Genomic DNA, 21,494 nt, shown 5'->3' on the forward strand with positions numbered 1-21,494 from the left:
GGTCACTTTGTAGGTATGTGCAAAAATGTGCTGTTTTAGGTATGTCCTTTAAAATGCAAATGAGATGATCTCTGTACTAAATGGCAGTGGGGTGGTTGGATAGTGCAGATTAGGGGGCGGTATTATCCCCTTCTGACATCACAAGGGGAGCCAAATTTCAATGATATATTTTTTCACATGCTTGCAGAGAATGTTTTACCAAAACTAAGTTACTGGGTTAATCGTATTCCCCTTTTTTATGTTGATAAACGCACCGGTGACCCAATTATAGCACTTAAAACATGGAAAAAGTCACATTTTCATCGTATGTCCCATTTAATATTATCTCATGTTTTTCTCACAGGTGTTCTGCTGTATGAGACTTTGGCATGGGAAGTGAGAATGCCATCAGAAATTCATGGCCTCAAAGGTTCCTGTCTGGTTATACCGTGCTCTTACTCTTACACTTTATACCCACCAACTAACCCACATAGAGTTGTGTGGTTTCAGTATGTGTCGAAAGGCTACTCTTTAGTTTATGATCCCTTGAATCCAGACAAAGTTATTGATGAGTTCAGAGGAAAAACTGATATATATAACCCTACAAACTCAGATCGGGATTGTAGTCTGCTGATCAAAGGTGTGGATTCGTCCCACAATGGAGAAAAATTATATGCATGGATTTACCGAGAAAATGTTGGAACAAGCACCTACAAGTTTTATGACGTCACCTCCACGATTATTGTTGACAGTACGTAAATATTTCACATGTTATTTTAATGTAATATTTTTGGTTTGAAAGTGTCATTACAGCTGTATCATCGCTTACCTAATTGTAACACTTTTCGCTACTTTAGCAAATCCGCAGCAACCCATCATTAATTTTTCTGGAGGTTTAAAGACCGGTGACAGCATTACAGTAGCGTGTTACACCTTACACACCTGTCCATACAGCAAACCAAACATCGTTATGAAGGGTATTGAAGGATCGGATAAAATAGATGATGTCCGTATGGAAAATGGTCAATGGAAAACCTCTCGGACACGCACCGGTGTTATGAAGGCTGAACGCTCAGATATTGAGTGTACTGTAACACATCATGGAAGCAGAACAACAACAGCTACACAATCACAAAGTGCAAAATGTGAGTAAAAAATGTATATGCATTCAAAAGCATACATCTCTACTTGCCTATATTAGTGGTTTTAAAATCATGTCTGATGTTTGTGTCAACTGCTTATAATTTCAGGTGTCATTTCTAGTATAACCATTGATCCTAAACTGGCAGACATTACAGAGGGTTCTGCAAAGACCTTCACTTGTACTGTCCACCATTCCTGCCAGACAAATCCTCCGATCCTCTCCTGGAACTATGAGAATATGCCCGTCAAACATGAAAAAAAACAACTTACAAGGTTCGAATTGGCCACCTCTTCCACCATAAACTTTTTGGGGGCAAAGAAAGACGATGGGAAGAAATTAATTTGCACTACAAATATTTCTGGACGGAAAATCACAGCATCTGTCAACTTACATGTACAACGTGAGTGATTTCAAAACATCATACACGATCTTTGCGATTCCTTTGTGTCTTTTTACTTACAGATTTTTGTCTGCAGATTGTTTTACAGAGTCTCCAAAACCAGTGACTCCAGTCCAAAATAAATGTATGTGTTTCACATTTGTCATGTAGCTATTTACATGATATATACATCATAATGACTTCATCTTCCACTTCCTTTAGTGCAGTGTTTCTCAAAGTGTGCTGTGGGCCCCACTGGTGAGGAATAGTAACATTACAAGTGAAGTGTGACAAATTGGAGTAAATTTAGTCATTTTTGTGCACATCTCTAATTCCTTTATTTATTGACCATACATTCAAAATTACACATTTAAATATAAGCCTAACTTAAAACAGCATCAGACTGTGAAGAAAATGTCATGCGAAACCATAGCCTATAAGAATGAATTTACATCTGAATGTTAATTAAAGCAGAACAAAAACTTTAATAAGGAGAGGCGATATAGGCGGTAGGGGTATAAAAGTTAACAATGAATACGTTTGTGACATGGAATCGAAAGAAAACTGGAGATTTGATACCAGCCGAGAAAACCAAGAAAAACAGTGAAACTAATCAACCAAAAAGCCAGCCAAAAAAGTGTGATGACTTGTCAAAGAAAAAATGAATTATTATTATTTACTTTTGAGCAACGTGTTATTTCATTCGAAGTGCTAATACATTTGCATATTTTTTTCTCTATTGAAAGTGTTTAATGTAATATACATTTAAACAGTTAAACTTAAAGCCTATTTGAATACCATGTTATTGGTGCGATTGGGGACAGGTGGGGCTCAGAATCTTTTCCTACTTCCAAAGTGGGGAATGTCAGGAAAAGTTTGAGAAACACTGCTTTAGTGCGTGTGATTCCTCTGTGTCTTATCATTTATAGATATTTGTCTGCAGATTGTTTTACAGAGTCTCCAAAACCAGTGACTTCAGTCCAGAATAAATGTATGTGTTTCACATTAAGTTCTGTAGCTGTTTACATGATACATACATCAAAATGACCAAGAAATGACTTCATTATTTTACTTTCTTTAGTTGTTTCCCAGAAACCCGAGTTGAGGACCTTTGACATGATGACAACTGGGCTTTACATTCTAGCCCTCTCATTTGCTTTGCTTCTCATTTGCATATTTGCTGGAGTCGTCATATACAAGAATGGTAACAGGTACATGTGTGTTACATCAGGGTTAAACTTAGGAAAATTCTGAATGAAGTAGTCTATTCATCATATACTGATATGATGTAGTTTAATTAAGCAAGCATAGCTTTTCATACTGTCTTGCATTTCATGTGCTGTATGGTGATCACTTTTAATAGCAATTATGAAAATATAATCACATTATAGTGTGCTAATGATTGAACATGTATTTTTGTAAGAGCGAGACAGCATCACTTTAGCTCTGGTTAGCTATGTTTATAACGTATGTGTAAATTATAGCTATACGAGAACATGCCTAGAAACCGCATGACCATCTGGGCCTTAGCAACCATCACCTAAAATAGTAGCACCATAAATGCACTGACATTTGTGGGTTGATTTAAAGCCAGCTGTTTTAAAAAATAATGTAAATTTGCTGGTAGGTATGCTCATAAATAGATGTTGGATGACCCTTTGTATGTCACCCTTCTCTGTCTCTTTGCTTCTGCCCAAAATTCCCAGAAAGAACTGCAAGTGAGAGGTCAATAAATGCAGTACAATTTAGGTATATGTCACGGAGTGACTTTACACGGGCGGAACCAAAATGACGGAACTAGTTCTGCCCAGACCCATTTCACGTAACACCAGTCCGGTTCCAGCCAACTCCGGGCAAATAAATCAGGGATTATCAGGCCCAGGTGTGCAAAGTGAGTGTGGCGAGGAGGGATTGGCCACTGAAGGGAAGAAGAGGCTCATAAATACGGCGCCTAGAATACCGGAAAGAGAGTTGTTTATCACGGCGATCGCTGTGAGTGTGGCGGAAGAGTACGGTGTGTTCAGAGAGACGTCTTTGTGGATTTGCAGGCTGGGCAAAGTTAGGAGGGAGGATTGGGCTGAAACAAAGACGAAGATAAGTGTGGAGATTAGTCATACTGTTGTGCTGTGTTGTTTATCCCACTGTGCATGTTGAAAGGGATCCTATGTGCCGAAAAGAATGGAGGGACCCGTGTAAACAAGGCTTTGAATGCTTGGGACATCTACACGGACAAGGGAAGTAATAAGAAGTTAAAGGAACAGTGTGTTACGTTTGGAATTTGTCTTGCCATTGCTCTGTCATTTGCAACAGCACTAATCTTGTTATCTCAGTCCACTTTTTGGGTGTGTTAGCCACCCAGGCCTCTGTACGACCCCCCTATCTCTGTCTATCTACCTCTGTGGCCAGATCCAGTGGGTGTGTTCATCTGAACAACCAAGAAGTCACACCCTGTGCTTCCATCTGTCCCTCCTCGGCCTGGAGTTCAGAGGTGTTGTAATCATCTTTGCATGTTCATTGAAGCATTGTTATTGCTGAAAAAAAATGTGTGTCTTTGCTGCCAGTCTGCAGATCCGAGCCAAGGGCTCTGTGTCATCGTGGAATTGTTCTCTCCTATGTTGTGAAATCAGCGCCCAAGTGGTCGTCGTAAGTCTGTCTGAGAGAGGAGGACTAGAAGATATTGGGTGCTATATGTCTGCTCCAACCACCTGAGTAAGGAAAGGATAAAGCCTTGTACATCCACCCATGCTCTCGCCTGTAAGTTCAACCTGCTTAAGCTAAGAGCCCAGTTGTACTTACCTGTGTACTCCCTGTATGCCCAAGCCAAGAGCCCAGTTGTACTCACCTGTGTACATCCCTTTACGCCCAAGCTAAGAGCCCAGTTGTAATCACCTGTGTACATCCCTTTACACCCAAGCTAAGAGCCCAGTTGTAATCACCTGTGTACATCCCTTTACGCCCAAGCTAAGAGTCCAGTTGTAATCACCTGTGTACATCCCTTTACGCCCAAGCTAAGAGCCCAGTTGTAATCACCTGTGTACATCCCTTTACGCCCAAGCTAAGAGTCCAGTTGTAATCACCTGTGTACATCCCTTTACGCCCAAGCTAAGAGCCCAGTTGTACTCACCTGTGTACATCGCTGCATGCTCAAGCTAAGAGCCCAGTTGTACTCACCTGTTTACATCCCTTTACACCCAAGCTAAGAGCCCAGTTGTAATCACCTGTGTACATCCCTTTACGCCCAAGCTAAAAGCCCAGTTGTATTCACAAGTGTACGTCCCTGTACGCCCAAGCTAAAAGCCCAGTTGTACTCACCTGTGTACGTCCCTGTACGCCCAAGCTAAAAGCCCAGTTGTACTCAGGCCAGGAAATTTACTCGCCTACTTACCAGTGTTCTTACCTGTGTCCGCCCTTTTGAGTCCAGGAAGAGGAGCTGGAAATACTTACCTGCAGTTCACTTGAGTGACACGAGGAGAAGGAGCTGGGAATACTTACTTGCAGTTCACGGGTACACCAGAAGGAGAAGAAGTCGGAAGGACTTACCTGTGGCCACGTGAAGAGTCAGAAGCGACTCGGATACGATCCTCCAAGTTCCAGAAACTTGTTTCTTTTAAAACTCCGTCCCTTCCCCATCCCTCTTTTTAAATAAATAAACATTGTTATATTTTATCTCCTCTCGTCTGTTTGGTCATTGGGGCATTTTGGGACCTACTCGGGGTGGAAACTGAGGGAGGAGAGTGACAGCTTTTGTAGCATTCAATTCTGTGAGTGTAGGTCAAGAGAGTGACCTCCTGCAGCTGTGAATTATTTCTTGTAGTTTAATTTCTTTAAGCCATATGTTTTTTTTGGTATTTATTTACATTGTCTGCTGATCTAAATGCATCTGTATAAAGAATCAAGCAAAGGGATAAAGTAAATATACATAAGTCTGTTTATAAAAAACTTACAATATCATATTTCACCTATCTTGTTTTAATATTAATGTATGTTTTAATGTTCACAGGTCAAAAGATTTGCATGCAGCTGTGGCCCGTATACCATCACCAAAGAGGTAGGGAAGAGCAAGGGCGAAAGTAAAATTTTTCAGAAAAACTTAATTTTAAAAGATGATGTTTTAGACAGAGATATATTTTTGATGTTGTCAAAAGTCCCTTTCACACATACAGTCTTTACTGGTAATTTACTGGTAAATTGCAGTTAACATGCCATGTGTGAACAGAACCTTTCCGGTAAATCAGTGCTCCCAATTTATTAGTAAGACAGGTTGTAAGATTAACGGTAATTTGCCGGTAAGCGCTGTGTGTGAACGAAAAATATAGCATTACCGGCATTTAGATGACGTCAGACCACGCTGACAGATCAGGCGGGCCAATCAGAAAGTTTTTTATACAGGTGACGCGGTTTCCCCCAGACTGTTTACGGACGTTTCCACACACATGTTGCTTAAAAGTCGAGCACACCTTAAGTTAACATCCACATTTCTTCACCAAAGTTGTTTAAAACAGCTTACCATCTAATTACCAAATTGCCGACGTCCTTAGCACACCATCTGTGAAGCCTAATGTGCAAACGCGCAAGTTCCGTTTGACGCCGCCTAACGCAATGTTGTTTGGTCACGAGCAACTTCGCGACCGTTTGCCACAGATGTGAAAACGACAAAATACGGACTGTGGATATTAAGTCATAACCCGCCGTTTACAAATACGACACGGACGGAGCTCGCCGGCCGCGCGCCACAGGTAACTTCCGCTTTCTCTCCGAGTTTACCGGTATTTTGATTCTGATGTGTGAATGATGTCTTACTGGTAAAAAGACGGAACGTCACTGCATGTGTGAACAGCACATTTTTGTATTTACTGGTAAATTCATTCTGGTAAATTCATGGTAATTTACCAGAATTACAGTGTGAAAGAGGCTAATGGCTCACAAGTGTGGTCTATCAATATTTTCGAACAAATGTAAAACAACTTCAGTATAATTTCTCTTTGAACATAAGTAGCACATTGTTATTTTGACCCTGTCGGCAGGGACGAAAGTAACACACAGGTGGGTCAAAAGTACCACAACAAAACAAGATACATTTAAGACTATGACTATGACCTTGTTAATATGTAAATGTTAATATTGTAATATGTAAATGAAAACAGAAATATATATATATTCGTTTTAAATTTCAGTTTTATCAAATGTTTAAAAAAACAAGCTGATAGTACAAACTTTAATTGTTGAAAATATTTTTTTAACAATTTAATCAATATAAATTAAATCAAATTAGAATAATATAAATTTCCAACATAATGCAGCAGTATTAGCAGCAGGAGAAGATAAACAAGTGTTACTTTTGTCCCGACAGAAAATCCTGACGTTTAAACACAATTTACTCTTATTTTGAAAAACTCAGAGAAGTCAAACTTCAGGATGTGTTAGAACACTACTTACTTACTTACTTATTCATTTAGCTGACGCTTTTATCCAAAGCGACTTACAATTGCTATATATGTCAGAGGTCGCACGCCTCTGGAGCAACTAGGGATTAAGTGTCTTGCTCAGGGACACAATGGTGTGTCACAGTGGATTCGAACCCAGGTCTCTCACACCGAAGGCGTTTGTCTTATCCAGGCATGTGTCATTATCCATAATGCTTGGAATGTCAAAATTATGTAAGTGAAATCGAAAACAAATATTGTCATTCGGTGTAAACTGTATGAAAAGGAAGTGAGGTACCCTCTTTCTCCTGTTACTTTATTATCTGAAATGAGCTGAGGTCGCCACACCCCCACACCATTGACAAATAAAAAAAGCTGTCCATCAACCCATATGCGTAGATCACACCCCACAGTCACAGTCTCTGATCTCTGCATTCATTCCTGTGCTGAGTTGTTTTGTCCAGCAAACATGACATCTAAATCCTTATTTACTTGCGTATGTGTGTCTCACTGCAAGTTCTCTCCAGACGCGAGTAATTTCTTTGTGCTTCCCACAAACAGTATGACATGACGGCCACAAATGCACGAGCCATATTTGACGCACTTTGTGGTATTCTTATAAAAGATGAGATAACAAACAGGACATCTAAAAACTTGTTTATTCGTGTCTATCTCTGCAAAGCAAGTTGATTACATGCACGATCACACGCCAAGACAGGTGCTTCTTCAAACACTTCTCTTAGATTATGAACCGGCCAACCTGGGATAATTTTTACAATGGCCAAACAGTACCAGAGTTCAATAACAACTCAATACACTGCATCCCTTGTTAAATTTACCATGATTAACTATAGTATTTGTAGCCAAAAACATGGTTGCACTTTTTCTGTAGTAAAACCATGGTTTCTATCCACCTTACTTTTGACATAAATGCAGGTGCTGCCATCTTTGAGCTCATTTGTATAAGACTTCCAGTGAGCCACTATAGGTAATGGTAGTTGTATTTCAAGGGGCACCAGTTTGGCATTTTTTTATTTTATTTATTTATTTATTTATTTTGACAGGCTTGTTGATGTTTTATTTGAAATCCAGAAAGACCTGCATACATTTTTGCTGTTAGGAGTTGCCATAATAGCTGATACAAATGCAGTAAATCTCTACAAAACATTTAGCTGATTTAGCTGTATTTATTCAACTATTATAAAAAAATTGATTACAGTACAGACTATATACGACATAATGAAACAATTTATTAGTTAATATTAATAATAGTTAATGTGCATACTTTTGTTATGTTTTAAATGAAAAAGCACATAATATTAATTATAAAAAATGTTTCCATCTAGTGCTAAAAAGCGATGTAATAATATTTTCAATTCAATTTTATTTATATAGCGATTCTCTTTTCACGATTCTTTAATTGTTTCAAAGCAGCTTTACATTAAGCAGGAGAAAACACAGAAAAATCAGTGGACAACATAAGAAGCAGAGTAAAGCGGTTAAGATTAACTCGTACTAGTGAACGTAACAATAATGCAACATATAGAAGAGAGTTCTATGTTACACTAATGTCAGCTGACTCCCCAGTGGTTGAAAAACAAAACTTCTAGGAGAAAAACCCAGGAAAAAAACCTTGAGAGAGAGCCAGGCATAGCTGATTCTATTGAGGTTATAGTATATATCAGATACTATTTTATACAATTATATATATAAACGAGAAGCGCTCGGTGGTCACAGGGCTCCGGACATGCTAACTATTGCAGCATAAGTATATTACCCAGATAAATTATGTGAGTGCTTCATTAAAGAGAAATGTCTTTAGTTTAGACTTAAATTGTTTTCTTAAATTCATTAAATGATTTATTAACTTCCTTTTCAATTGTTTTTTGTCTCCTGTGAAATTTAGTCAGAGAAAATCCTGCACAGTAAGTATACAGTTATTATCAGTGTTGGGGGTAACGCATTACAAGTAACGTGCATTACGTAATAATATTACTTTTCTGAAGTAACGAGTAAAGTAACGCATTACTTTTTAAATGTACATATTAATATTTGAGTTACTTTTTAAAAAAAGTAATGCAAGTTACTTTCAGTTTAATTAATTTGATAAAAAATATGTACTGAATTAAGCTGACATAGTCACATAGAATTATGCACTCTATGCATACACACCTGTGTTGGAACAGTTCGAGGCAGAAACTGAGATGGCAGGTCAAAGCTCGACATTTTTGTGATGAAATATGCAATTTCTGAATGTAGAACGTTTCAGCCAAGAAAATGTAACGTAAAGTAACTAAAAAGTAACGTAAGCATTACTTTTTTTTAAGTAATGCAATTAGTTACTTTTTTGGGGAGTAACTTAATATTGTAATGCATTACTTATAAAAGTAACTTTCCCCAACACTGATCATTATATTATTTTAAACAATTTTAGTGAATTAACACACAGTTTCTGACCTCAAATAGTGTCTGAAATGTTATTGACTGATCTCACCTCTGTGTCTTTGAATTTTTACTTTTAGATGGAGAATTGTGAAGGTTATTACGCCAATATGGAAGATCTCAACATTAATGGAAAGTCTAAGGAAAATGCTCCACATCACCTCCAAAATGTGCTTAATACAGTTTTTAAAACAGAAAAAGACAAAAGTTAAACATATATTTTAGTTAATATTAAAAAATTATTTTCATGGCATTGAAAATAGCATCAATAGTTTAATTCACATGCTTTTATATTAGACTTACTAATTCTTTGTCTGATTTGTGTGGCATCTGGATCTTTCTTTGTTTTTTGTTGTTTTTTATTCTAATGAGCAATTTGGCTAACTAACATCTTTGTACTTAAAGGGACAGTTCACCCAAAAACTAAAATTTTGTCATCATTTACTCTCATGTTGTTTCAAACCTGTATGAGTTTCTTAATTCTTTTAAACACAACAGAAGATATTTAGATGATGGTGAGCACACAGTTAACAGTACCCTTTGATGTCCACAGTAATGTTTTTTCCTACTGTACTACAGTATGGCAGTCAATGGGTACCGTCAAGTTTATGGTTACCATAATTTTTAAAAGGAGTCATTTGATTTGATTTCTTTTGTCTTTGGTGTGTCAAAGCTGTCTGTGCATATAGAAGATCTATAAAGTTGCAAATATTAAAGTTTTAAACCCAAAGAGATCTTCTTTTTAAAAGTGAAGCCTCATCCATGCCTTCCTAAAACGTCTCTTTCAAACACAACCCTGCAGTTGGACGTCATACTGCAGGAAAAAAATTTGCATAACACAGACCTAATGTGTATGCAAAGAAAGAAAAAAGGTGTAACTTTCATTCGCAATGTAATATTGTTGCTACCACCATGTTGCTGTGTTTTCCTTGCAAAAGACAAACAACTTAGTTTGGCCTACCAATAGAGGAATCAATAAGGAATCAATGGTTACGTTGTATTTACTGTTCCAGAACAACAGCTTAAATGTTTGATTGTGTGCTGCACATTTACTTGTTTTCTGAAGATGGAAGAGCACTGGATGTTGCCTACTGGTGCTCAAATATTTGCCTCAAGGAGCCTAATGTCAAGTACTGTAACTGGGTAGTGCAATATACGATATAACAAATAACTGGTTTTAAACTGACAGCTTTTGTACCTTTTCTCTGAGAGTATGCTGCCCTCTAGAGTGGATATGAAATAAAAAAATGAATTAAACATTTTGTCATTTTAAGTTTTAGCTGGGTCTCAAGACAATAGAGCTTCTGTTAGCACAACTAAAGAAATACAAAAAGGCAAAAAGTGCAAAATTGTAAATGCATTCTAAAAAATGATGTGTTAATTTTAACACATTGTTTTTTGTTATCCTATTTAACACATTACTGTATGTGTCATTTAAACATATTATGTGTCATTTTGTGTTGATTTTGTTTCAATAAATATAAGGGACCACACGAGATTGTGTTAAAACATCACAAAGTGTGTTGTTCCAAAAATAAGGACAACACATTAGATTATTAACATTCTGCTCTCTTCAACAACAAGAGCACCAATTTTGCCTAAAGCTTAATTTAAAGCTTGTCCTTCATTTACTTTTCTAATGTATAGTGCCTTTATTCTGTTTGTTGGTCATTCATGTCATTTGGCTAACCCTTACCCACATAGAATGAAACTCTTAACATGACACGAGTAGCTTTTCTTCACTGGCTACTGATTGAAGCGCATATCAGGTACAAGTCAGTACTGCCCCACATGGAAAGAACCTATATGTGGATATATGTGCATATATGAAACCTATATGCAGCTTATATGCAAATATATGCAAATGTCATACATGCTCAGCTCATATTTTCTATTATCAAGGCAATAACTAAGAACTCACAAAAAAAAATGCAATAACTTATGTATGTGCAAACCCAAATTGGTGTCACATGTAATTGGCATTTTATGGAATTTAACTACACTCTATGAAAGGATGTGTTAATCCTATTTAACACACTATGTGTCATTTCATCTTGATTTTGAGTTTAAATAAAGAAAAGAGACAAGATGTGTTAAAACAACACAAAGTGTGTTGTCACAAAAATAACACAGAGTTGTGAAGTTAAGGACAACACATTAGATGTATTATTTTAACACATTCGTTTTAAGAGTGTATGGCAATTACAGGATGAAAAGTTATGATGTCTGCACGTTTTCCCAAAACATTTACAAGGTCTATCTTTTGTATGAAGATAGTGGAAAAAAGGACATGTATAACAAAATGGTTTACAATTTAACAGCTACTGTTTCAAGTTCTTTAACAGCGGCAGTAGCGCAGAGTTGTCTAATGATCGGAAGGTTGGGTGTTTGAATCCCAACAGTGGTGCATGGGCTTGCATTTTATTTTGTGATCAGAAGGTTGGAGGTTTGAATCCTGGCTCCTGCAGGTGCAGACTGTCATTGGTTGGACCTTTATTTATGTTTAATTTATTAGCAGCTACAGATTTTAATAATTTTACCAATATATAGGTTAACATATATGTGCATATATGTACATATATGTACATATAATATAGGAAAACGGCCAATTTTATATATGTCACATATATTAAAAACCTATATCAAAACCTATATTGAAACATATATGTTTATATAGGTTTTTCACTAGTGAGACCGCACAACATACTTTCACATCTTCATACATTCACCACCCCACCCCCAATCCAGAACCTTCTGTAAGGTGTCAATACTTGACATAGATATTGATTGCATTTCTTTCTCTTTGTTCAAATTTTTTTCCTAATCTTTGTAAATCTGTGGTTAAAAGCATCTGCTAAATGCCTAAATGTAAATGTTTTCTCCAAGTGTGGCTGCTGGTAGTCTGTATGAACTCCATACATCTGTCAGGATCCTGCCTAGGAGTCTTGTTTTGTATTTATATCTAGTCATGATGGCAGGGTTCTAGTTGACCAATCTTGTCAAGTTTAGTGTTATCTGTCAGAATATTGTGTTTTGATGTTGTGTACCCCCTCATGGGTTATTGTTTTATGTCTGTCAATAAAGTATTTTCTGTTCTCCCTGACACCTCCTGCGATTGGGTTAATCCGTCCACAGTTCCTCACAACATCCACTAAAACATACTTTGAGACCGGATGTTATAAAGTAATAGATCAAAATACTTGATCAAACATCCTTTAGCCTGGAGTTATTATATATGACACATGTATAACCAACCCATTCTCACTCCCCAAGGCGTCAAAATCTGAAGCATGTTCAAACGCATTCAGCGTTAGTATGAAGAAGCGAAGGGTGCCCCTATGCGTCACTATATTGACGAAATGGGAACTCCGTTGCTTTCATGCTAATCCCTCAGCGTCGGATATAGACGAAAGGGAATCCCGGAAGGTGATGCCGCCACGTTATGCGACGATCGGCAGGATCATGCCGCTTCTGGACGGTAACTACTCAATTTTTGTTCCAAATTTCGCTTGGGGTTGGGGTTAGATTTGGGGTTTGGATGTCAGTTTGTTTATTGCCCGTGTCAAAACCACTACATATCTAACATGCTAATACAGTAAAGATTGACATACTTCCAAAATACAGCATTTTCTTTTTGCTCAGACAGTAATACAAGTGTTATTTGATGCACAAAGATAAGTTTTAAGTACTACATTCTTAACTACAGGGAGACTTTAAGGTAGTAATGTGTTGCTTTGGTGATTTTGCTGCATTGTCATGTTGGGGACCCTTATAAGACTCGATTCAATTCGAGCACCGGGTAAAATATTTGTTAAACCACAAAACCATGACGAGAAAGGAAATGCTTTAGATCTTGGGGGGCCCAGACATCAGAGCACAAAACATATTGAGCTCTATATGAAATAACTTATCATTCTTTCTTCAGTTGAACCAGAGAGGCATTTATTACATTTTTTTCTTACTTTCTTTTATTTTGTCGGTTCTCATCCAGTCCACTTGTTTGAGCAGGGAGCTGAGAAGGTAAGGATGAAACTTGGAAGATAATATTACATTAAGTGTTTTAAATAAACTTATTATTGTCCCCTTTTACTTCTTGTTTTCTAATGGTAAAGGGCATCACCCAATAAACCCATAATGAGAATTTTTTTTAAAACACTTTAGGTGGTAAACTGGCATGAGATGTGCACTGTTACATAGTTCTGCATGTTGTGTTTGGGATATTCTGAAATGTTTTTAACATTTGCGCTTTTTGCAGTTTATAAGTTGGATTTTTCTATATAAGAGGAAGCAGAGATGAAAGGACTGATATATCTTCTGTTTCAAGGTACCGTGTCACTTTACTTCTTTCACAGATTCTGTCACAGAAAATGTATACAGTGCCCTCCATAAGTATTGGAACAGAGGCACATTTTGTGTTATTTTAGCTGTTTACCAACATGTATTCCAGTTACAGTCATATTATGACTAGTTAGTTAGTTAGAAACTTTAATGTCCCCGAAGGTCAATTTGTTGTACAGTACAGGCATGACGACACATAATCCACAACCAAACATTTAAACAGACATCTACAGGGCTATTTATCCAACCCATCAATAACTAAGTACAATAAAAGAAAATAATAAAATAATTAAAAAAAAAGTATATTGCACAGGGTCATATATAAATAAAATAAGCATTAAAAAATTCATCGTACAGCCCACACACTCAGTGCACACACTCAGCTTTATTTTGAGGGTATTCACATCCAAATTGGCTAAAGGATTTAGGAATTACAGCCGTTTAATATGGAGCTCCCCCTTTTAAAAGAGGTCAAAAGTAATGGGACAGTTGACTTAAAAGCTGTTTTATGGACAGGTATTGTCTATTTTTTTTTATTTCCTCATGAATGACATATGTTAAAGGTCTGGAGTTGATTTTAAGTGTGGCAATTGCATTTGAAAGCTGTGGCTGTGAACCCAAATCATTTGATTCAGGGACATCTCCATGCAAGTGATACAGACCATATTCAGGTTTCAAAAACACAACAAATCCATCAGAGAGATGGCAGGAACATTAAGAGTAACCAGATCAACTATTTGGTACATCCAGATTAAAAATCAATACACTGGTGAGCTTAGTAACATTAAAATCCTGTATGTCTATATAGGATAAAAGTGGTGGATGATCACATTATCCTCTCCATGATAAAGAAAAACCCCTTCACAACGTCCAGAGAAGTGACAAATAAATCTGAATGCTTCTGTCTTCTGATACATAACCGAAAAACACCAGTGATCCAGTGCCTTAGGAAACCATGCATGGAAATGCAATCCAACTGCCTGAACACTATTTTACTGAAGGTGTTGTCTGCTGATATCACGAGATGTTCTTTGCTTTCTCCATTATTTTTATTCTCATTAGTCTTATACAGATTGATTTTATTTTAATCTCTCCAAAAAAAGCTTTTTGAGAGCTTGTCTGACTTTTTTTTAAAGTCTAATCTCCCCTTCCTATTCTTGTGGCTTTTGTGTCTTGTGGTGAACCCTCTGTATTTCTCCTTGTAATATTTTCTCTTTATTGTTTTGATTGACAATGACATCTTTACCTCCTTTGGAGTGTTCTTCATTTGTCTGGACATTGTAAAGGGGTTTTTCTTCATCATGGAGAGGATAATGCGATCATCCACCACTGTTATCCTATGTAGACATGGATTTTAAATTTCCCCATTGCTTTATGTTTTCTGATTAGGATAACTTTTTTTTCATAATGCCTACTGTCCCTTCCATGAAAATCAAACCCATGATCGTGTTGCCGAAATGCTGATAGTAATTGAGCTACAGGAACTGAAAACAAAAATGGAGACTCTTATAGACACTCTTATTTTCCCTGTTTTTCTCACAGGTGTTCTGCTGTATGAGACTTTGGCATGGGAAGTCAGAATGCCATCAGAAATGCATGGCCTAGAAGGTTCCTGTCTGGTTATACCGTGCTATTACTCTTACAATTTAAACCCACCAACTAACCCACGTAGAGTTGTGTGGTATCAGTGGGTGTTGAATGGCTACCCTTTAGTTTGTGATACCTTGAATCCAGGCAAAGTTATTGACAAGTTCAGAGGAAAAACTGAAATATATAATACAACAAACTCAGATCGGGATTGTAGTCTGCTGATCAAAGGCGTGGATCCGTCTCACAATGGAGAAAAATTATATGCATGGATTGACCGAGAAAATGTTGGATGGCGCACATACAAATTTTATGATGTCACCTCAATGATTATTGTTGACAGTACGTAAATACGTCACATGTTCTTTTAATGTAATATTTTTGGTTTTAAGTGTCATTACAGCTGTATCATCGGTTGCCTAACTGTGACATTTTTCCCTATTGTAGCAAATCCACAGCAGCCCACCATTAATATTTCTGGAGGTTTAAAGATCGGTGATAACATTACAGTAGCGTGTTACACCTACCACACCTGTCCATACAGCAAACCAAACATCACTCTGAAGGGTATTGAAGGATCTGATAAAATAGATGATGTCCGTATGGAAAATGGTCAATGGAAAACCACTCGGACACGCACCGGTGTTGTGAAGACTGAACGCTCAGATATTGAGTGTACTGTAACACATCATGGAGGCATAACAACAACAGCTACAAAATCACAAAGTGCAAAATGTAAGTAAAAAATGACATGCATTCAAAAGCATACATCTATACTTGCCTCTGTTTTATCTGTGTGTTATAGTCCATTTCACAATGAATTTGAATACATTAAGCATTTAACGACTTGTCAAAGTTAAATTCATTCAAATAGCTTTAAATTATGTTTGATGTTTGTGCCAACGGTTTATAATTTAAATTTTAATTTCAGGTGTCTATTATAATATAACCATTGAGCCTAAACTGGCAGCAGATATCATAGATGGTGTTGATATGAACTTCACTTGTACCGTCCATCATTCCTGTCAGATGAATCCTCCGATCCTCTCCTGGAACTATGAGAATATGTTGGTCAGAAATGATACGAAACAACTTGCAGGATTTGAATGGGCCACATTTTCCACCATAACCTTTTTGGGGGCAAAGAAAGATGATGGGAAGAAATTAATCTGCACTGCAAATATTTCTGGACAGAACATCACAGCATCTGTCTACTTACATGTACAACGTGAGTGATTTCAAGACATCATACACAATGTGTGCGATTCCTCTGTGTCTTTTCATTCATATATTTTGTCTGCAGACTATTTTACAGAGTCTCCAAAACCAGTGACTCCAGTCCAGAATAAATGTATGTGTTTCAAATTTGTTCTGTTTACATGATATATACATCATGATGACCAATAAATGACTTTCTTCTTCCACTTCATTTAGCTTTTTCCCAGAATGAAACCAAAGTGATGACCTTTGACACGAAGACAATTGGTCTGTATATTCTAGCCCCCTCATTTGCCTTTCTTCTCATTTGCATATTTGCTGGAGTCATCATATACAAGAAGTGTAACAGGTACATGTGTGTTACATCAGTGTATACTTAGCAAAAATCTGAATTAAGTATATTGCTATGATGTAGTTTTGTTGAGCATGTAAAGCTTTTCATACTGTCGTATAACACTGTCAATATTATTTATAGGTCTTCACCTGCTAATACACAAGAATCAAAGCTGAAACGAAGGTACAGTATGCATATTTTTTAAATGTAATGTATAATCATATGTAGATGTTAACCAACTTGTTTGTATTCATCTAAGCTCTTCATGTGAGTAAGTAAGTATTTGTGTGTGGGGGTGTTCATTTCTAAAATGTGTTGGGTCTGTTTTATTTGAACTTTTAAAATACAGAGAAGTCTACCAGTTCTTGCTTACAATCTCACACCTTTTTGTGCAAGCAAGCAACCCTTTATGCTTTAGGCAACTGTGATAGCAGCATGAAGTTTGCAGATATGACACACTTTAGAGTAAAGTTGTATTAGTTTATGCATCACCTAACATGAACTATAAATAAACAATACTTGTTCAGCATTTATTAATCTTAGTTCATGTTAATTTGAGCATGTACTAATAAAAAATCAAAATATAATAATTTTTAATGAATGCATTTTATGTGCTGTATGATGACTTTTAAAAACAATCATGAAAATGTAAGTATGAATATATAATCAGATTATAGTGTGCTAATGACTGAACATGTCTTATGTGAGATAGCGAGACAGCATCACTTCGGCTCGGGTTAGCTATGTTTATAAAGTATTTGTGAATTTTAGCTAAGTTAGTATATGATAACTTGCCTAGAAACCACTCTCGGCGTTAACAACCTTATCAGACTCAAAAAATGTTGGGTTGTGTCAAACCAATACTGGATTGTCTCAACCCAACTGCTGGGTTAAATATAACTCATGGTTGGGTAACAACAGCCCAGCATTGGGTAACTTATACGTTTGTTCGGTCCCAACACTGGCTTGAAAATAACCCAGCATTTTTAGAGTGCACATAAATCAGCCACACCATAAATTGAATGAGGTTTGTCTCTAGCTAAGAAGCCATAATAATGTAAATGTGTGCAGGTATGTATGTTGGATTACCCCTTGTATGATCGCCCTCTCTCTCTCTCTCTCTCTCTCTCTCTCTCTCTCTCTCTCTCTCTCTCTCTCTTTCTGCTTCTGCCTAAAACTTTCAGAAAGAATTGCAGGTGAAAGGCCATATATGCAGCACAATTTAGGTATAGATTTCAAGCCCATAGGCAGGGGGGGTTCAGGTGGTTCAAAGGACCCCCCCGAAGGTCCAGAATTTAAGTTGTGTTTTTTTCATGTTATTATTGTCATCATTGTTTTAATCAATACTTGTGACAAATTAATATGATACATTTGTGTGTGTGTGTGTTTGTGTTTGTGTTTGTGTGTGTGTGTGTGTGTGTGTGTGTGTACCTGGTAATTATCACGTTGTGGGGACCAATTGTCCCCACAAAGATAGGAATACCAGCGTTTTTATGACCTTGTGAGGACATTATGATGTCCCCATGAGGAAACAATCTTATAAATCAAACAAAATTATGTTTCTTGAAAATGTGAAGTAGTAGAAGGGTTTCTGTGATGGTTGGGGTTAGGGAATGGGGTAGGTTAGTGGAATAGAATATACAGTTTGTACGGTATAAAATACATTACGTCTATGGAATGTCCCCACAAAACATGGAAACCAGAATGTGTGTGTGTGTGTGTGTGTGTGTGTGTGTGTGTGTGTCGCGGCTGCAATATAGTGACAGTTCTTGCAATACACTTTTTGATCGGCATGTGACGTCCCAGTACCGCGAGACCGATTCAACAGTAAATGACTCAGTATGCTTTTAAATAGATCTCAGAGTAGTGTGATGTCACAGGCCAACAGGTCTGCGCTGCAAGTCAAAATGATACCAAGATGACCAATAAAATCAAACCAGGCAGACAGAGGTGCAACACAGAGGTCAGATGCACAGTTAGTTGAAAGAAAAGTGCAAGAAAGATGCAAGTAATCAAACGCTGACTATTATACATCAGTTTAATGATGAGAAATATGAAATCACAGTGATTGTCAAGGTGATAAGACAAGAAACATTACTGCAGTTGAGCCACAATGTCCAAATTTAATGCGCTGCTTTCACTCCCTCCAGTAATACACTTCACGTTATTCAGCGTGTTTATTATAAATTTTTGGGCCATTTTTTGCCTTTATTGATAGACAGTAGTTTGCGAGACGACAGGAAAGTAGAGGGTGGAGAGAGGGATATGTGATCGGCAAAGGACCTCGAGCCGGGATTCGAACTCGGGTCGCCGGAAGTGGGTTTGCACCATATGTCGGAGCGCTGCCCACTACACCATTGGCTCAGACATTCAGCGTGTTTATTAACAAAATCCAAAGCCACCCTTTAATTCTTGAAGATATATTTTACTGTATAAAGATTAGATGACAGCGACAGGTTTTGTGCCATTCAATTCTGTGAGCGTAGGTCAGAGAGTGAATTCCTGCAGCTGTGACTGATTTATTATAGTAATTTTTTATCATATGTTTTTTTTGGTATTTTCATTGTCTGCTGATCAAAATGCATCTGTACAAGTGTAAAAGAATCAAGCTTCTCGATAAAATAAATATACATAAGTCTGTTTATAAAAACGTTAACAATATTATAATAACAATATTACACTTCACCTGTGTGTTTATCTGTTCACAGGTCAAATGTGGTTGCGGCAGACAAGACTTTCTCTAAAGCCCGTATACCATCACAAAAGAGGTATTGTGCATTTAAACCCAGTCAGTCTCTAAAACTGTAAACTGTAATTTGTTTTATAAAATATTTTTGTGCAGTATAGTAGATTAAACTGTCTTAATTCTTAAAAATAAAGGTGCATTATACTGGCATAGAAGAACCATTTTCATATGTAGAGTGTGGTTCCATAAAGAACCTTTAACATCTGAAGAATCTTTTTGTTTTTGCTCCGGATAAAAAATCGATTTTATGGGCAGATACAGTATAAGCTAAGCCTGTTGCATAGAAGCACTCAAGTGGTGTCATTCGGTGATAACTTTATAAGAAGAGGGAGACATACCATCTTTCTCCTGTTAGCTCATGAGATCGCCTTTCCCCACACTAATGAAGTAAAAGAGCAGAGACGATTCATATGCATGACGATCCGTCACTCAATCCCTGATCCAGTTTCTCCATTCACTGCTGTGTTGGGTTGTTTTATCCGAGTGCAGCAAACATAGCACGACACATCATATTTGAAGTGCTTTGTGTTTTTTTATACTGTAAATGATGCAATTGCAAACAGCACATCCAAAACCTTGTTTATTCGCGTCTATCTCTGCACAGCAAGTTTATCACACGCCTGGCCAGGCATTCCTTTCTGCTTTCATGCGACAGTGTAATGGCGTCTGTAAACAAACACGAAGTATTGATAAGTTAACCACGCTCATCCCTTGTTGTATTTGTACTGTGAATACAAAAACACAAATAAGAGTCGAGACAACAATGGACAGTTCTTCTTTTGTGCTTTTTACTGCGCAAAAGTAAAACTGGTTCCCTTTCAATACGGTTCTGCCACGACTGAATCAAGCATGGCCGCGGTTCTCCCAGGAGCCGACCCAGAAGATTCGACCATCACAGGAACCGTCTTAGCAGATTCAACCATCACGGGAACCGATTCAAAGAATTCGACCCTCACAGGAAGAGGCTCAAGTGTCGTGGCGACCACCCCGGGGAATGAATCGTGGCGACGTCAACTTGAGCCAAGCCTGGAGTTCCGAGCGTTCCCTTTCAGTTAACTCCAATGGGCATCGGGACCTCGCAGCTTGCGGATTCCGATGTCCACTACTCCCCCTCAAAAAATATTAGGGGGAGCTCCTCTCTCCTCTCTCCCCCCCTAAAGAGTGGCTTCCAGACACATCAACCCAAACATAAAAAACAAAAACAATAGCTTGGGAGGGTGGATTTGGGGGAGGAACGGAGGGCTTGGAGACCACAGCTGAGCCGGCGGAAGCCGGAGTGAATCCCGCAGAGCAGGAAGCCGGAATGAAGCCAGCAGGGCAGGAAGCCAGGGAAAACCCGGCAGTGCAGGGAGCCGGGGTGAAGTCGGAAAATCCGGAGCGGCCATCTTGGGAACCGAGGGAGACGACTCGATTCATCAACTTCCACCATCTTGGGGAAACGGGCTCACACACGGTGGCGACCGCCCCTGGACAATAATGGGGCGTGGCATCCGTTCCGAGCCCGAATCGAGCACGGCGGTAGACCTCCCAGGAATCTGACCAGACGACTCAACCAGCAGGGGAACCAACTGAACTGATTTGATACTCACAGGAACGAGCTTGTGTGTCGCGGCAACCACCCCGGGGAATGAATCGGGTGTGACGACCGCTAGCTTGAGCCCATCCTGGAGTTCCGAGGGTTCCCTCATGGTCAGCTCCAAAGGGCATTGGGGCTTTGCAGCTTGCGGGGAAGCACTCCTCCGTGAACCTGCTGCGTCCTTAAATGGCCGGATCATTCTGTGACAACTGGGTTACAGGAACCAGGAGTTAGGATGCAAGTGCAGAGTTCACAATAAAAAATAACGTTTATTGACAAAACATGAAACAAAACATGAGAAGTAAAACAACGGGCAGGTAAGTAAAAC

General features: G+C 38.0%; 1 protein-coding gene across 1 annotated transcript; it reads left to right on the forward strand.

Annotated features, from left to right (window-relative positions):
- Positions 1-306: 306 nt before the first annotated feature.
- LOC129438930 (uncharacterized) lies at positions 307-20,646 on the forward strand. The gene is made up of 5 exons (XM_073863372.1): positions 307-730; positions 837-1,124; positions 1,230-1,523; positions 16,224-16,520; positions 20,393-20,646. The coding sequence occupies exons 1-5, from the start codon at positions 307-309 to the stop codon at positions 20,644-20,646; spliced, it is 1,557 nt and encodes a 518-aa protein (XP_073719473.1).
- The last annotated feature ends 848 nt before the right edge of the window (positions 20,647-21,494 follow it).

This window comes from Misgurnus anguillicaudatus, chromosome 24, assembly GCF_027580225.2.
Source record: "Misgurnus anguillicaudatus chromosome 24, ASM2758022v2, whole genome shotgun sequence".
In the NCBI taxonomy this organism is placed as follows: domain Eukaryota; kingdom Metazoa; phylum Chordata; class Actinopteri; order Cypriniformes; family Cobitidae; genus Misgurnus; species Misgurnus anguillicaudatus.